This window comes from Populus trichocarpa, chromosome 10, assembly GCF_000002775.5.
Source record: "Populus trichocarpa isolate Nisqually-1 chromosome 10, P.trichocarpa_v4.1, whole genome shotgun sequence".
NCBI lineage: Eukaryota > Viridiplantae > Streptophyta > Magnoliopsida > Malpighiales > Salicaceae > Populus > Populus trichocarpa.
In genome coordinates this window covers 21,991,175-22,007,364 of record NC_037294.2, presented here as the reverse complement: position 1 = coordinate 22,007,364, position 16,190 = coordinate 21,991,175, and the positions used below count along the sequence as shown (strand labels likewise).

Below are 16,190 nucleotides of genomic sequence, written 5' to 3'. Positions count from 1 at the left end.
ACCCTCCCTGGAAATGCGAACATCTTGACCGGGAGCTTTCATGGTCCCATCTTTTGTTGCTCCTGAGTCAAAGCCAGAGACAGAACCAGTAGAACCACTACCAGGAGCTTTAGCTGCACCAGCACCACCAGTAATACCAGATGATTTGTCGTTTCCAGACATCTTGTCCTTGCAGCACACCAATAACTTTTAAACAATGAAAGATCTTCGTTTGCAATATTTCTCAGATGATACAAATCAAGACAAGGGTGGTGCTTATATAGTGCCTTTGGGAACTTGAAAGGATGGAGTATTTATTTCTCTGTTAAATTTGCGTGCCGGAAGATTGACTGTCAAATTTCTTTACAAATCTCGATGAATGCAGTGGAAAAAAAAACGGGCTTGTCGCTTTGGTCCTTGATAAAGTTTAGGTTATAGATACCAATTCCCGTGCATAGGTTCATGTCTCGTTTACCCACTACATGCATGCAGGTTCATTTATTTCAGTTAATGGGAACTGAACCTGCTGACCTTCAAATAACAGGCGTTTGATTCTTTTCTCATGCACCTGCAATTTACTTGCTCTCCATTGGATTTTGGGGAAACTACAAGATTCAAGATGAGAAAACGTAGTATGGATACATTCAAAATGGACGGGAGGTTTCTAACCTGTAAACTATTTGGAGGAATGAGATCCATTCGAAAAGAAAACATAGCAAAGAAATAAGAGAGAAACCAAAATCTAAGTGCAGGAAATGAATGTTTGGCATAAGCATGATACAGGAGAAGATAAACTTGGTTTAAATAAAGGATGGCATAAATACTTATGAGCCTTGAATACATAGATTCTTAGCATCACATTCTTAGCATCACACAAGATCTAATTGCTTTCGGACCAAATGAGCTACAGATACTTTGTCTTGAATCCTGACTATTCTAGCAAAATAATGAGCATCTTCTGACAGCATCCTTGCCCTGGGAAATGATATCCCATAACTTTCTCATGGATGACACTTTCAGAGGAATGAAAATCACGGGTTAAGGTTAAGTCTAGTTCACATCTCCACTTGATCAAAGCCTGAGATGAGCTGAAGTATTATATTGATGTAGATCGCAAACAACTTCAGGTGACCGTTGAGCACATCTGAGAAACAAGCTTGACTACTCCCCACATAGGTGCATCATTCTGCAAGAAATGAACTTAAGTCATAATTTGAAGTAGCAGCATAAATGAGGGTGTAGTTTTTCACATAAATTCTCTCTCTGCATTACTCTCACCCTTAAAGAAACACAAAATGAATGCCCTGGTCTCTTATCAGAAGTAATTGTCCCTCATGCAAGCTTCTCCTGATTATAGGAGTTCAACCCAAGCTTCATGCGGACCTTGGGTAGGGTGGCTTGGCAAGACCACCCTAGAAAAATAAAGGACAAAGATAACAAAGACATCAACTCACCAGATAAACCACATCAAAGGCTTTGCGGTAGTTACTGAGATTGTTCTCAATGTTGTCATTCCTGAAAAAGCAGTTCAGATGATTGAGAAACTAATGAACCCATTGTTTAGTATACAAAAATGCAATTACTCCTACTGAAAGATGGTTCTGGAAAGAGAGGTTTTCAAATAGTTCTACACTTCAATATCTTCACATGCGGTGACTACTCATGTTTCAAACCTGAAACCTCTTGGTTATAAGCCTAAGACATTTAACATTGCATCTCACAAACATTCAAAAACACAAACAAACCAACAAAATATCCCTGTTAAATTTCCCTCTGGTAATCATTCCATATTATGGCAAGCACTATTGGAAGTCCATAACTCGTCTCACACAACTTCCATTAACAATACAGTGTCCAAATGCCCAACAGAATTTTGAGTTCCTATCATGCATTTTTTTCACCTGCCTTTCCAGATATATTCAGTATTATGTAAACGGGTAACAAAACGTTAAACCCTTTGGGAACCAGAATTCAGCCAAGATTGGTGAAAACTGGGGGGGGGGGGGGTATGGTAGAGATAATAATCAGGTAAAGATCAAGCAATTTTACACACTCACAGGAAACCTGCAGAAATTCGAGTCTCATAGTCTAATCCATCAGACATCCCCAAGTCTCCCAGGTGATCACCAAGGAGCAGGACATTGGTTCTCTTCTTTACAGAAGCATTGTCATTGATCGGACCATCACCATCACCGAAATGTTCATGAACAGGAGCAGCCATCTCAAGAGCATGCTCATTTTTATTTAGACTATGGATCAACTTCCCTGCAATGAAATAGCACACCAGAAACAGGATCATTCTAACATACAGAAGAACAAATAGGCAACATCACAAATAAAATTTGATCAATGTTTCAAAATTCTAAAAAAAACAAAACAAAGAAAGAAGCATGTAACCTTTTTAGGTTTGATATGACAAAGGCACTAGTAAGCAAAAGAGAACATGGCATGAAGCTGAGGTCCTTGCCTTTATAAAAACTGGGCACTAACCCTAGAAGCATAGACCATTCACTTAATTGGAAAAAGAGAGATTATTCTTCATTGGAAAAAGACAGATTACTGGCATTGACTCCAAGGTAAAGTGATATTTCTGCTAGGTACCATTATGTGGAGAGGCCAAAAACATATGTTGAAACAGTGGTCATGTAAACCAGAAAGAAAATGATACCTTTGAAAGAAATGAGGCAACCATCATTATCAAATACCATTCGGTTTGAAACAATCTTAACATTCTTAAAAGATCTATGGACTTTCTGTCTCAGGACCTGGCACAGTGAAAAGAAGAAGCAAGTGCGGCGAAAGGTACCATAGAAATTAGTTAGTTAAGGCACTTGGTTATAGTACAGAATCACCAGAAAAACATATATTGTAAACTAACCTCCTCTATGATATCTGCAAGCCCCGCAGAGAATATGAGAACTGGAATGTCTCTTTCCTGTGAATTACAAACACAAGCAAATTTGGTGATATACAACTTGACATGAATACCCCTATTTAGAAAAGACAAAGCTCAAAACCTTATCTCGAAATGACAAAATTTTACCTCCAAAAACTCAAAAAGTTCAACCACACCATCCCTGAAAGCAATTGCAGAGCTAGCAACAGACTCCTTGATTGCATCATATGTGAGGCCTCCCTCAATCAGAAGATTATGGGTTTTCCCCCACCTGCATTAGAAAAACTATTACTTCAGTTTCCCAAACTACAACTAAAATCAAAACACTATAAATCATTTAGGTGCTTATAAACCACAATAGCAAATTTGTCAAATCATCGTATTAGTAACGGTAAGTCAAAATAGCTGGGACACAATAAATAGAGTGACATACCACTCTTCCATGAGCTTAGTTTTCTCTTCAATTGGAATTGTTGGGGAGAATTCTAATGGATGATAGTACTCATACAATGCCTGCCTCTTGTCATCATACTCCGCGTTCCCCTGCTTCAAAATTCCGTGACTGCCTACACATTGCCATCACAAGAAACTCAAAAGTCCAAATTTATTACAGATTTTCAACTGCAAAAACAGAACCACAATTAAGACAGTAAAATACTTTGCCCTCGACGACCGTTCACGAAGTAGTTGGTTAATGTTCCATCAAAATCTGCTATCACCTTGCATATATAACATCAACAACAACAAAAAATCACTGAAAGACTTTGTCCTTGTCATCCATTAAGAGACAAATATAAATTATCATTATATCACTTAAAAGAAAAAAATCTTTTGATTCCAATAAACAAAATCAAGAAAAGGAAAAAAAGGGTTCTTTATTAAACTCAAAAATCAATAAAAAGAGCCCAAAAATTATGATAATAAAAGAAAAGAAATACCTGGAGTTTAGCAGGACCAGCCAAACAAACTGCATCGATTTTCCTTTGGAGTAACTGAGGATCACCAACCACTGTAACCTTTGAAAGATCATGATGACCCGCCTCCATTTTTTTCACTTGATTCTTGGAGCTATAACCGCAACACAAAACCCTGCAAAAAAAATTAATAAAATAAAACCAACGTGTACAACAAATGTAAGAACTGAACAAGGTGGGCACTTCTTCACATTGCATTTGTAAGAAAACAAAACCTGGAATTATTTGATGGGGGAGAGGTAAATGTGAGGTAGCAGGGTTGCGGGTTGTAAGTGATGTTTATGCAAGCAGGGAGCGCGGTGAGGATGTTTTGGAGACGATAACAACTCATTTGAGAGAGCATAAATACTGGGGAAGAGTTATATACTATCATCAGCGTCCTATGGCCGTACACAGCTCCTTCAACAGTGTGAGCCAAATTAAATTTTATAGTTTGGGATATCTTAATGGGCTGGCTTACTCTATGTAGGCCTCTGAGCCATAATGGGATGGAATGAAATTGCAGATTGAGCCGTTAAGAGAAGACATCACTCCATTTTTCACATGATGTTTTCGCTTCATTCGGAATTGGATTGTTTGAAGATTCCTTAATTTTAAGGCAACGACCAGTCTCTTACAACAATAGAGCTTCATGCTCTTGAACTTGAAATCTAATTTCTTATTATAAAGACAAAAAGAAGATACTTGATGGGTTTTTGTGTAGGTATGATAATTTAACCCAAATTTATACCGAATTGAATGAAATTGAATTAGTGTTTTTTAAAATAAAAAATATTTTGATAAAATTGTGATAATTGAAATAAATAAATAGTAAATTACTGATATTTACATGATTTGTAATATGTTTGTGTCTTTTTTTTTTTGTATTTGGTTTGATTTGAGATCTATATTGTTGGGTTCATAATTGAATATTATTCATTTTTTTTGTTTTTTTTTTAATTTGTTTTGATTGAGAAATAAAATGATAAGATTTAAATTCTAAATTATTTGGTTATTAATTTAACTTAATAACTTAAAATGAGTTATAAATATTCATGAATATATAATTTTTTTATTAATAAGTAATGGCTAATTTTGTCTTTGAAAAGCTTTTGAGCATTCGTTTCTCCCATTAAGAACCACAATTTTACTTCTTTTCCCTACTTTTTCCAAGATGGGTTTTCCTTATCCTTCTTATATCCTTCATATTTTGTTCAGTTAACTTGAAAGCAGTGATCTTGATGGATTCTGAACATGGGTTTGTTTAAAGTTCATTTCTTTTTCACATACGTTCTTTGCTGGTTATGTTTTTGACCTTGAAGCAAATATTTTGATGGATTTTAGACATATCCATGTTGTTTAAAGATCATTTCTTTTTCACACACGTGTGATCCTACATGGTTCTCTGCTCTTTAACTTTAATTTTGGAAGCTAACTGATAACTCATCCTATTGGGATTGTTTCACCTCGGTGTTGAATTTTGATGATAGTTCTTGTATTTTAGAGCTTGGTTTTTAAATAATCTTGAATATAGCTAACTAGAACATTTTCTGGCCTTTCTCACATTTCTTAAACAGGTTTTAATGGATATAGGTTATGCTTATGCACTGCTGGGTGTTGGTTTTTGTTTTTTGCATCTGAAGAAGAGTTACATAACTGGTTTTTGCAGTTCGGAATAGTAAGATGGCTAGACAGGCCAATACTCTTATCCTTGAGAATGGCTGGGGAGCACAAGTGGTAGTAGTAGCGACACTTCTGCAGACCAATTTTCTACTTCATCTGGCTGTGCCATCATTCAATCATGGGCTGAGCTCAGAGACTGCCTTCAACACCAATCATTCGAGTCCCATCGCTTTCTGTCTTTGAAAATTCTTCTTGATGCTCGCACATCCCTTCATGTTGCTGACCCCCCAAGCGAAGCTCCTAGTTTCAATTTTATCCTCTACAAACCTCGTGATTCCTCATGAAGCATATCCTCTCCTTCTCCGGACTCTTTATATCTGGGTCAGAAAGTCCTTAAGACCCTCTTCTGTACTCATTGATTCGGCTGTGGTGTCACTGTCTCATCTTTTAGCTATTGAATTTGGTTCTAAGAAGAGCCCCGAGTTTCTCTCTGAAAGTGTACTGCTACTAGGTGCCTTTTCTTTTGTGCTTTCTGTATCAGAATCCTCTAAAACAGTCTGCTTGGAGTTGCTCTGTAGGTTGTTGGAGGATGAGTACAGATTGGTTAGTCCCTTTGGCAGGGTCATTCCAGATGTTCTTGCAGGTATTGGGTATGCTCTATGTTCTTCTGTGGTTGTTCATAATGTTCGAATTTTGAATGCGTTGCTGGGGATTTGGGGAAAGGAAGATTAGCCACCTGGTAGTGTTTCTCATGGGCTCACGATCTTACATTTGGCTGAATGGGTGATATCTGGTTTCATCAAATCATGTTCGCAGGAGAAGTTGCAAATATTTGCTTAAGAGACTTTAGACACTTCAAAGACAGACTATGTTCCATTTGCTATTGTCATGGCTGCAGCTGGGTGTTCTGAGAGCATCGAATAGATCTCCATCAAGTGGTCAGGGATTGTTAATTATTTCCATCCTAAGGGTTTCTGCGGAAAATAGGATAGTCTGTGTGACAAGGTTTTATTTCTAAAAGTAGAGACTTAGATAATTCTGGTCATGATTGCACGACCAGTCTTCTGCTTCTGTGCATTTAGTTAGCTTTCGCTCGGAATGGTTCAGTGTCTTCCCGACCTTCTCTGCTTATATCCATTGCTTCAGCATTATTAACAGAGATATTTCCCTTAGAGCATGTATATGCAAGGATTCTTGAGCCAACACATTATCAACTGGACTTGGAGGCTGGCAAGATTAAAGAGCGTTAAAGCAGTGTCACTCTTAAGGAAGAAGGGGCAACTGGTGGTGTTTTCTGCAATCAACACATTTCAATAGACGAGAAGGACAACACTATAGTGGAAAATATGGTACGGCGATTCTGTCAAGAATTCTACTCTGGGCATCGGCAGGTAGCTTTCTTGCTGCATGGGAAAGCAGATGTGTTGCTTGAGGATATATATAAAATTGCCGAGCCTGTTTTCCTTATGGTTGTAGTGTTTGCAATGGCTGTTACGAAGCAGAAACTAAATTCAAAATTCTCAACTGAAAGTCAGGTGGAGATATCTATCTTGATACCAGTTTCACTCTCCTGTATCATTGAGCACTTGTTAATCGCGGTTTAGAAATCAAAAGTCTTGGCTACTTTATCAAAATGTTAATTAATGGGGATGCTTTTCTCATCGGTTGATTTTGACTTTTGATGCTTGAAAATGGGGTGAGAAAGAAAATCTCAACTTCTATGCTTATTACAGAAAAATGGCTCTGTTGCTGCTACAGTGAGTCATAAAGATACCAAAGTTTCACACAAAGAATGGCTACATTGAAAATGAATATGAAGCTTCTTAGAAAGGTATAGCATGCTTATTCTTTATGAATTTTACATAGCGATCATGGAAAAGGCTGGTTCTATATTCTACTCCAGGCATTACAAAAAGGAATGGGAAGGAATCCTTGTAATGATGACAGCACCCTCCAAACAAGCAAGGCTGGAAAGAAAAAGAATTTCAAGTAACAAGGGACAACTCCAACACAATTTATCTTCAGCAGCAAAGGGGACAGATTATCAGCCCATTCTCATTACAATCCTGGCAGGTACTTGACAACCCATTTTCTGCAACAACCTTATGGCTGCCATTGCAATGGAAACAAAGCACAAACCTAAATCCAGCACATCCTTCACATGGTGAACCAATGAATATATCAATTGGAATCCCTTCAAAGAGCACTCTAAACCTACCTTGTTCATGCAAAGCCAAAACCTCCTCAGCTCCACCTATATATCTCCCCTTAATGAAAAGCCTTGGAGGGTTCACCCTGCCATCCAAAACCCTCCATAACTCCTCCTTAAACTCCATGTGCATTGACACATCCCTTTCGAAAAATAGTACCCGAAAACTCTCTAAGAGAAAGCGAATGCTGTTACAATCCTCAAAAGTTTTTCTGATCCCTCTAAGTGATGTTGTGTAGAGAATTACTGAGTCACTACCACCTGGTGGACACATCTCTTGGAAGCCTAATATAGGGTCAATATCATCACCTTCCTCAATTCGACGAGCCTTCAATGGTGGTTCTTCTTCCTGGTTTTCAAAATTCTTCTCTGGTTCTTCTCTCATTCTTTCAAGATTCTCTTTCTCAATTCTTGCTCGTCTCTCCTCTTCACTCACTCTCATATGCTCTTTCACTGCTTCTTCAAAGGCAGACAACAAATTCGGGTCAAAAAGGCTCCCAGAATTCAAATCCGGTCGCCGGAAAGATGAGATATCAATCTCTGACAACGGGGATTGCCTAAAATTAGACCCTTTTGACTCCTCCTTATCTTTAACCCCAAAAAGATCCACTCTTGCCTTCACTACTGGCCTAACATTTTCCTTATCATCATCGACCTCCATTTCCTCCTCCTCCTCTTCAAGATCTCTCATAAGCTCATTTACATCGATAACATCTGATTCTTGATTAACAACAAAGCTGCTATCTTTAACCTTTTCTTGCTCCACTTCTTTGCATACCATCACCTCTGGGGTTTCAGCTTGAGCTTGAGCTTTGAGAATCGGCTTCTTTATGAACGTCTCAATGAACCCATCTGCTGCATTCACTTGAAGAACTCTAGTTTCCTTCAAGTACCCAATTGGCTTGATTGACTTGAGCTTCTTCATCAACTTCCCTTTCATCATTCCCTTCATCTTTTCAGCTCCTTCAAATTTGGGTATTCAAAATTTGATACGGAGAAGTAGATAAAGATGTGTACAAGAAGATTCGAAAATGATCAAGGATAGAGACAAATTTCTCTCCTTCTGGTTCACTTTGATAGAGATGGAAGAGAGGGTTTTCAGCCTCAACGGCTATCAAGCTGTTTATGACTTTAAAAATTCAAAAAAAAAAAAAAAAAAGGTTGTGCGGGGACAAAAGCGGAGGGATTCTATGAGGTGAGACTAGAAGTAGAGTATCTGCAACCTATCTATATCAGTGAGTGATGTGTGTATCTCCATGTGATGAAGCTTGGTGGGGTGATGATTTCCACAGGGTAACGGTCATAATCTATGTCATGGGCCTACTTCTTTGCTGGCCTTTGGCCTTTTCTTGAGTATATTCATCATGCTTTATGTGCCTTTCCCACCTTCCTTTTTCGAAGTGAAATTACAAGGTGCAAGAGGTAAAGGATAAGATTGTAGTTATTAGACTTTAAATAAAACAAATTTGAGTTATTGGGTGTCCAAGTTAATTATTTTTTTTATATAAAAATAACATCAATTTTTTTTTTATTATTTCTTTGATGTTGACTAGTTAGATTCGACTAAGTTAATATCATTTTTTATTCAAATTGAAACTCAGCCCCGACACGTGTTTTTCTAATTAATCCATTAATAAGTTTAATAACTATAATAAAATTAATGTAAAAAATAGTTCTCAAGAAATATTAATAGTTGAACGGAAAAACACTTATAAATCTCATAAGGGTTGAAATGTATTTATTAGTGATTTAAGAAGAGATATTCTTAAAATTAGAATTTTTCATTTTTTAAAAAAGGTGTTTTATGAACGGAAATAACAAAAGTTTTCTAAGAATATATATAAAAAAGTTAAATATTCAACAAGTTGTTCGGAGCCCTTTAATGGGGGTTTGGTGGGTCGTTAGCCATGTTTTTGCAGATGGGCCCATTCCATGTCTCATTGTACTGGGCTAGGCCCTCTTATTTCATGCCCACCACTTAAGAAAAGAAAAAACCCTAAAAAGGAATTATTATTATTATTTTTTTATGGAAAATAACCTTTTTTTCATGGAGTTTTACACAAATAAAGAATGCAGTATTTAAATCATCTGAATAAACCAGATTTAACAAAGGTGAGACAAGAAGCATAACAGAAAAAAAATCCATAATAAATTAATCGTCAATCACAAGTAAATAAAATACAAAATGATGAATATCGTTGAAGTAATGGGATTTTTTTGGACTTGAGAAATTGTGAAAAGGGAGGATTTTGTTTCCATATATTTCTTGATTGGGCTGCTAGCAGCTATTATTAGCCCTTTGGTCAGTTACACATCCATGAATATGGTAATATCTCCCACCACCTTCAGACATCTTCCTCTCTACCTCCTCCAAATTCCTCACTGCTCTGTAACGGTACTGGAGCACAAACCTTCCATCTCCCTCAATGGCTCTGCAAAGACATCCTTGCATTGCAATACTGTTTGCACAAGCCATTATTGCAACATTTGATGCCACTTCTGGTTTAAGGTACACAGTGGGAGGCTCTATCTGGTCCATCCCACCACATCCTGATTTTTACTGTAACTGGTCCTCCTCTCATACTTTCTATATCGGTGATGTCTTAGGTATGTCTCGCTAACTCTTATGTCCATTGCATCCATCAAATTAAAATTGTTTCGGTGAGTCAGATTCGTGTGATGATTTCTCGTTCCCATCCGCGCAACACGTAAAATACATTTTCCAGTGTTTTTTTTTCTATAAGGATCAATCGATGATGGATGATCATTGTTTAAGGAACATTTATCAGTTTTAGTTAATTTTCTCGGATGCAGTTTTTGACTTTGAATACGAGTTCTTCAATGTGATACAAGTGCCAAAGCTAGACTACGAGAGCTGCACTGCTCTTAATCCAATAAGGATCCTTACAAGAAGTCCAGCATTGGCAATATTAATTCATGAAGGTGTAAATTACTACATTTGCAACATCTCGAATTACTGTGATCTAGGCCTAAGATTTTCGGTTGTGGTCCACAAGTTTTACTATTCTACAGGGCATTCACCAGCCCCGTCACCCTTGCCGTCGCTACCGCCTTCTTCGCCTCCAACCTTGAGTCCATATCCAGCACCTGGACCATCTCAAGCTGGGTGGACTGATGTATCACAACCTTCTGTACCTAACAATAGTCCAATAGCTCCTAACGCTGGAAGAAGAAAGGGATTGCGTGCTAATTCTGGTGTAACGGTTGTTGGATTGGCTTGTGCGTTATGTTTAGGGACGTTGTTTGTGCTACTTTGATTCTTTAGTGTCTCCTTCATTTAACCTAACATCTTTTTATTCATTAAAAAGATTGAGAGTGGAAAATCTTCTTCATTTTAAATTCCTAGAGCGGATTCTTGAAGCTCTAAATCAAGACTCTCTATGGAAGCTAACAAATCCTATCCCAGGATGGACTCATAATCTCCTTGACATTGCTGAAACATGTGATTAATCAAATGGTTTGTATGAGATTCGAGCACATATCTTCCACATATTAAAGGTTTATGGCAGCTAGTTCATCAACTGGACCATCGCAAGGTGGGTGGACTAATGTGTCGCAACCACTGGTCCCTCGTAGTAGTCCCATGGAACCACACAGACTCACAGGTTCATGTTGTAACTCAGGCTAGTGGCTTCCGCATTTTGTAAGGGATGTTGTTTGTGCATGCTAGTTGAGCAATTAATATCTCAACATCTAAATTTTAAATTGATAAAACCTGGTGGACTTGTCGATCAACACAACTCATGAGCACAAGTTGCCAATATTTTTAATGTCAAATTGGGAATGTGCTCGAAATTTGACTATATATATGTTAATTAACTCATTAATTATGACGGTAATCAAGTTCAGGATACTAGTTGCCAAGCACTCGAGTTTAAAAATAACAATTTGATTCTATGCTGCAACATGCTTGTAAAATACTCCTGCATTAATTGACTTTTTCTTAGTAGAGGTATCCTTCATGCTTCCAAGGGCCAGCAATTTTAAATCTATGAATTGTATCAACTTCACTAGAATGGAACTAGATCACCAGGTTATTGTCCTTATTCTAATCATACATCATGTGGTGGATGTCATATGAGGGATCTTTCAACCAACGAACAGTAATTGGTTGAAAATTATATCTCAATGTTCATTTCAGGACAAAAAATCAGAGTCACAAGTCACAATCTAAGTCATTGTTTAACCTCTGCCGCGCAAAGAGCAGTAATTGGTTGATAATGTATAAATGTATTTGCATTCAGGACAAAATAATGAACAACTGCCGATCAGAATCATGTGTTGAAGGTCTAATTTCGAGTACCTTGTTATGCGCAAATGAATCATGGTCTAATTTCCATGGCATTTCGGCTGCATCCTTGCATCTGATGGATTGTGTTTTTTTACAATACTTGGCTTTATTAGCTGCAAAACTTTGTAGTTTGCACAATTACAAAGGTCTTAAGAAAATTTCTGCAGTCAGAATAAGTTTTCCAGCAAAACCTCTTAATGCACAAACCGTAGAAACCATGTACCAAAGAATTCTCGCTGAGGTGGCCTGGAAGGCGAGTTTCGACATACGGGGCAAGTAGTATGCAGCTTGAACCATGGATCAATGCACTGTGAATGGAAAAGGTGATTACACTCAGGCAACAGCCGCAGCAAGTCACTATCTGTATAGTCTGCCAAGCAAATTGAGCAATTGGAAGCAGCGACCGAATCATCACCCTTTTCAAGCCTTTCCTTTGCTTCAGAATAAAGCAGCTTTGGATAGGTATCAAGAGTGGCTTCATCCAGGCCTATTTTAATAGTAACAGGATCGCCATCAGATGAGGAGCCATCGTCCACAGAAGGGTCATTTGGTATTGGTTTCCGTGTGCAGAAATAGTAAACAAGAATGACCATTGCTATTGCTGAAACAACACCTATGGATATTCCAAAAATGAGAGCAAACCCACCAAAAACTGTTGCTGATGAGTGCTCTACAGGACGACTGCTATTCATCTTTCTTGAAATGATTTCTGGGCTAGCTGGACGTGGGGGTGCTTGAAAGATTATATATAAACAAGTCGATGATCTTTTCAACGGTTGGTTTGGATTTGCTTGCACTTGTGCAGCAGTATGTAATGAGAGGAGAGGAAGCAAGAACAGGCTGTGTGGTTTTCCAAACCTCAAGCAAGATATATATATAATGGAGAGAGCAAGATTGAGGGACGAAAACCATCTGCTTGTTAAGGATTAGACGCGACTTGCTTGTGAGGGGGGTAGCTGTTTTTTGCAATAAGATTTTAGTAAAATATTTCATGCTCGTGGAAGATAATTAAATATATTTCTCAATTTTTTTTCTATTTTTTTTCTTATTTAATACTAACATTTTATTTTTATTTTTATTTTTACATAAAGAGTTATAATTAATAATATTTTGATAATTAAATCTCTTGTTTATTCTTTTGAGATTCAAGCATCTAAAGCATGGTTATGTAAAGAATAGTACTTGGGAGTAGACTTTAAGAGATAATTAATTGTAGTCATGCTTAAAAACGTGCAATTCCAATCATTCCGAAGTTTTCAATATAAATTTCCACAGTATATATGATGGGGTTTGGTAGGGATTAATTGTATATATAGAAATCTTAAAGTATTACCTTTGAAATGAACTGAAAGATGCTGGTCTTATCTTCGTCCATTTGTTTATTTATTCAAGAATATACTTGTTTAATTATTTTATTTTCTGTGCAAACACCAGCCTCCTGGCAAGTCTTGGACTTTCGATCCCCATGTGAGCGGGCTCGGGTAATATCCTATCCCTTACTTAGCCTTGGAACAAGTACGAGGAGACATGGAAGAATCACGTGGAATGTAATTTAATTAATCTGATTCTAGATTTATTTTTTAAAATATTATTAGTTTAAGTATCATAAATTTTATAGGATGATTAAAAATTTAGATATAATATATTGAAGGATTAATTCATGTAAACTGTTTAAACATCTATAATTATATATAAAAATAAAAAAAAGGTACGAGACATGAGGCAGTGGCCATGCAAATAACAGCCCAGGACCTGATAGGTTCGTTGTCCTATGCCGGTATTCGGATAGGGTTACCTGCCCTCGAAACTGTCACGACCTCGAAGATAAACCCAGCTAGTCCGAGCAAAGCTCAAACAAAGGATCATAAGCACACCGTAGGTCGCCCTCTCGAGCATACAGTGATCATAGGTCCCTTCTCCCCACTTACTTTTACTTTTATGAATACTCTATATTAATAAATGTTGAGTGGCCCCTTTATCATAATTATGTCTTGGAGCCGTGTTCGGACACGCTTTTTCGAGAGCACGGCCAACCAATCATCTCTTTTTCGAGATCAACAGTGTTGCCACTAAACTAATTCCTGAAATAATTGCCCCTAAGCTAGCCGCCCAAGCAGTGCCTTCCACTCTCTACCTTTTTTTTTATTATTTCATTCTGTTTGTTTGTTGAATAATAATTTATTTTAAAAAGTAAATTTTAAAAAAATAAATTATTTTTTGATGTTTGATAGTGTAATAAAAATAAATTAAAAAATATTTTTTAGTATTTGATTATGTCATGGAGAATGAACTGGAAAATAACTTATTAATGTTTTATTTTTTTCAAGTTTATTAAAATAATAAGGAACAAATCTTACAAATTAAAATGTTGAATGAGAATAAAATTGAAAAAAAATATAATTTCATAAATTATCTCAAATAAAATAAATAATAATCAAAATAATAGAGATCAAATCTAAAAAATAAAAAAAATAAAAGATGAAGAAATTAAAATAATAATAATTAACATTTCATAAATTATTTCAAATAAAATAAGTAACAATCAAAAGAATGAGGATCAAATTTGATAGATAAAAAATTTCGATTAAAAAATGATAAGGAAAAAGCAAATAACAATTATAAAAATGAGGACCAAAGTTAATATAAAAATTAAATTCTAAGGGATGAAATTGAAAAACAAATATTCAAAACAAAATATATATATATATATATATATATATATATATATATAGCAATCAAAAGTTTGAGGACCAAATTTGATACAATCAACAAATAATATGATATTTCTAAAATTTTCACAACTTCTGGAAAGTGTTTTCCACCCAAAATAAAAGAAAAACACTTTCTTGAAAACCAAGCCAAATTTTCCTTTGACTGAAAAGTGTTTTCCGTTGATCAACTTTTCTAAAGGCAAGCAAACACAGAAAAGTTTGGAAAGTGATTTTCCAGAAACCACTTTCCAGAAAACAAACACATCCTTGATTTTGGTTCCTATTTCTCAAACACTTTTTTTTCTCCAACCTCTAATCATGCATCTTCTTAAGAAACATGCACAACACAATCTCTGTAGTTTCATTTCTTGTTATTGGTACTTATTTAAGCATTGAAAGGTATTTTATTTTATTAGTGACTGTTAAACTCAATCCTAATTGATAAATTTATTTTTAATGGGTTTAAATAATTCTAATGATCCTTATTTTTTAAACATATCTAAATGAATGAGCATGCCTCAAATAAGAGCTTGACAATATGTCAAACCTCGGGCATGCTGAGTTTGGCTAGACCTAGACGTTATTGAGCTTGGTAGTGTGCCAAGCTCCGGGAACGTTGGGTTTGACGCCAATCAAACCCGAACACTTTTTAGGCTTGACAGTCAGCCAAGTCTAAAGTAATATGGACGAGTTAGTTAGCCAAGTCTAGAGGAACGTGGATCTGCCAAACATGTCAGACCCAATGCACTTGGACTTGGCAATCTGTCAAGTCTAAGACAACGTGAGCCTGACAAATATGCTAGACTCAAGACACTTGAAGTTAGCAATTAGTCAAGTTCAAGGTAACGACCATTCTCTCTTAGCATATCCAGGGGAATGATCAACCTCCCTTAGATCTAATCTTGGGGAAGAATTCAATCTTCATGTGATTAGTTATATTTGACGTTTTAAAATCTAATATCTCTACACTTTTATAGGTGTATAAAAATTCTCCAAGAACCCATCATATTTTCATTAAACATTAATATAGATGTAAGAGATATTTATCTCTCATTAAATGATATTAGGGTAGGATTACACTCAAGACCCTCTTTTTTACAAAAATACAAGACTCACGAGCTATAAATACACCATGAGACTTATTGGAAAAAAAAGTTCACAATCTTAATTCTTTATTGCATATATATTTTTAGAGCATTTCTCTCTAGAATATTTTTATATTTTATCTTTCTAAAAATTACTTATTCAAGCATCAAAGAGTCCTCACCTCCACCAAAAAGGATCTTTTACATGTACTAGTCATGAGCAGCTTTACCCTACCAATGACCAAGTATATGCTATTAATTATCTTGGCTAGAAAAAATAAAAGAGATTACTAAAACCAATTAATTAATTGATTATCCAACTCGAGAGCTCTATTTCCAGGCTAATTAAATTTTCAAAAAATCATCACCAGCGATCCTAGGCTTTTAGTTTGTCTATCATTCTTAGGAAACACTTGATCTTT

The 16,190-nt window shown here is 36.2% G+C and overlaps 4 protein-coding genes and 1 pseudogene across 4 annotated transcripts; 2 read left to right on the top strand and 3 right to left on the bottom strand.

Moving 5' to 3' along the window:
• Positions 1–722: 722 nt before the first annotated feature.
• LOC7491597 (uncharacterized) lies at positions 723–4,434 on the bottom strand. The gene is made up of 10 exons (XM_024610450.2): positions 4,065–4,434; positions 3,814–3,964; positions 3,534–3,594; positions 3,309–3,441; positions 3,023–3,146; positions 2,858–2,914; positions 2,648–2,744; positions 2,037–2,244; positions 1,434–1,494; positions 723–1,165 (listed from the first exon to the last, which is right to left on the bottom strand). The coding sequence occupies exons 1-10, from the start codon at positions 4,220–4,222 to the stop codon at positions 1,103–1,105; spliced, it is 1,113 nt and encodes a 370-aa protein (XP_024466218.1). The 5' UTR covers positions 4,223–4,434; the 3' UTR covers positions 723–1,102.
• A 499-nt stretch (positions 4,435–4,933) lies between these two features.
• Positions 4,934–7,112, top strand: LOC18102786 (uncharacterized; annotated as a pseudogene).
• Positions 7,113–7,252: 140 nt separating this feature from the next.
• Positions 7,253–9,140, bottom strand: LOC7469515 (uncharacterized protein At3g28850). Its single transcript, XM_002316438.4, has one exon. It carries the CDS (start codon positions 8,610–8,612, stop codon positions 7,473–7,475), a length of 1,140 nt encoding a protein of 379 aa, XP_002316474.2. The 5' UTR covers positions 8,613–9,140; the 3' UTR covers positions 7,253–7,472.
• A 674-nt stretch (positions 9,141–9,814) lies between these two features.
• Positions 9,815–11,625, top strand: LOC7491599 (cucumber peeling cupredoxin). Its single transcript, XM_002315380.3, has 2 exons — positions 9,815–10,267; positions 10,475–11,625. The coding sequence occupies exons 1-2, from the start codon at positions 10,087–10,089 to the stop codon at positions 10,936–10,938; spliced, it is 645 nt and encodes a 214-aa protein (XP_002315416.1). The 5' UTR covers positions 9,815–10,086; the 3' UTR covers positions 10,939–11,625.
• Positions 11,626–11,859: 234 nt separating this feature from the next.
• On the bottom strand, positions 11,860–13,089 carry LOC7469516 (putative RING-H2 finger protein ATL71). Its single transcript, XM_024610161.2, has one exon. It carries the CDS (start codon positions 12,662–12,664, stop codon positions 12,167–12,169), a length of 498 nt encoding a protein of 165 aa, XP_024465929.1. The 5' UTR covers positions 12,665–13,089; the 3' UTR covers positions 11,860–12,166.
• Between the last annotated feature and the right edge of the window lie 3,101 nt (positions 13,090–16,190).

Coding starts and splice junctions, on each gene's coding strand:
- LOC7469515 (XM_002316438.4), bottom strand. CDS start 8,612: ATGAAGGGAATGATGAAAGGGAAGTTGATGAAGAAGCTCAAGTCAATC.
- LOC7469516 (XM_024610161.2), bottom strand. CDS start 12,664: ATGAATAGCAGTCGTCCTGTAGAGCACTCATCAGCAACAGTTTTTGGT.
- LOC7491599 (XM_002315380.3), top strand. CDS start 10,087: ATGGCTCTGCAAAGACATCCTTGCATTGCAATACTGTTTGCACAAGCC. Junction 10,268..10,474: donor CTATATCGGTGATGTCTTAG/GTATGTCTCGCT, acceptor TCTCGGATGCAG/TTTTTGACTTTGAATACGAG.
- LOC7491597 (XM_024610450.2), bottom strand. CDS start 4,222: ATGATAGTATATAACTCTTCCCCAGTATTTATGCTCTCTCAAATGAGT. Junction 3,595..3,813: donor CTGGTCCTGCTAAACTCCAG/GTATTTCTTTTC, acceptor TATATATGCAAG/GTGATAGCAGATTTTGATGG. Junction 1,166..1,433: donor CCTTTGATGTGGTTTATCTG/GTGAGTTGATGT, acceptor CATTTCTTGCAG/AATGATGCACCTATGTGGGG.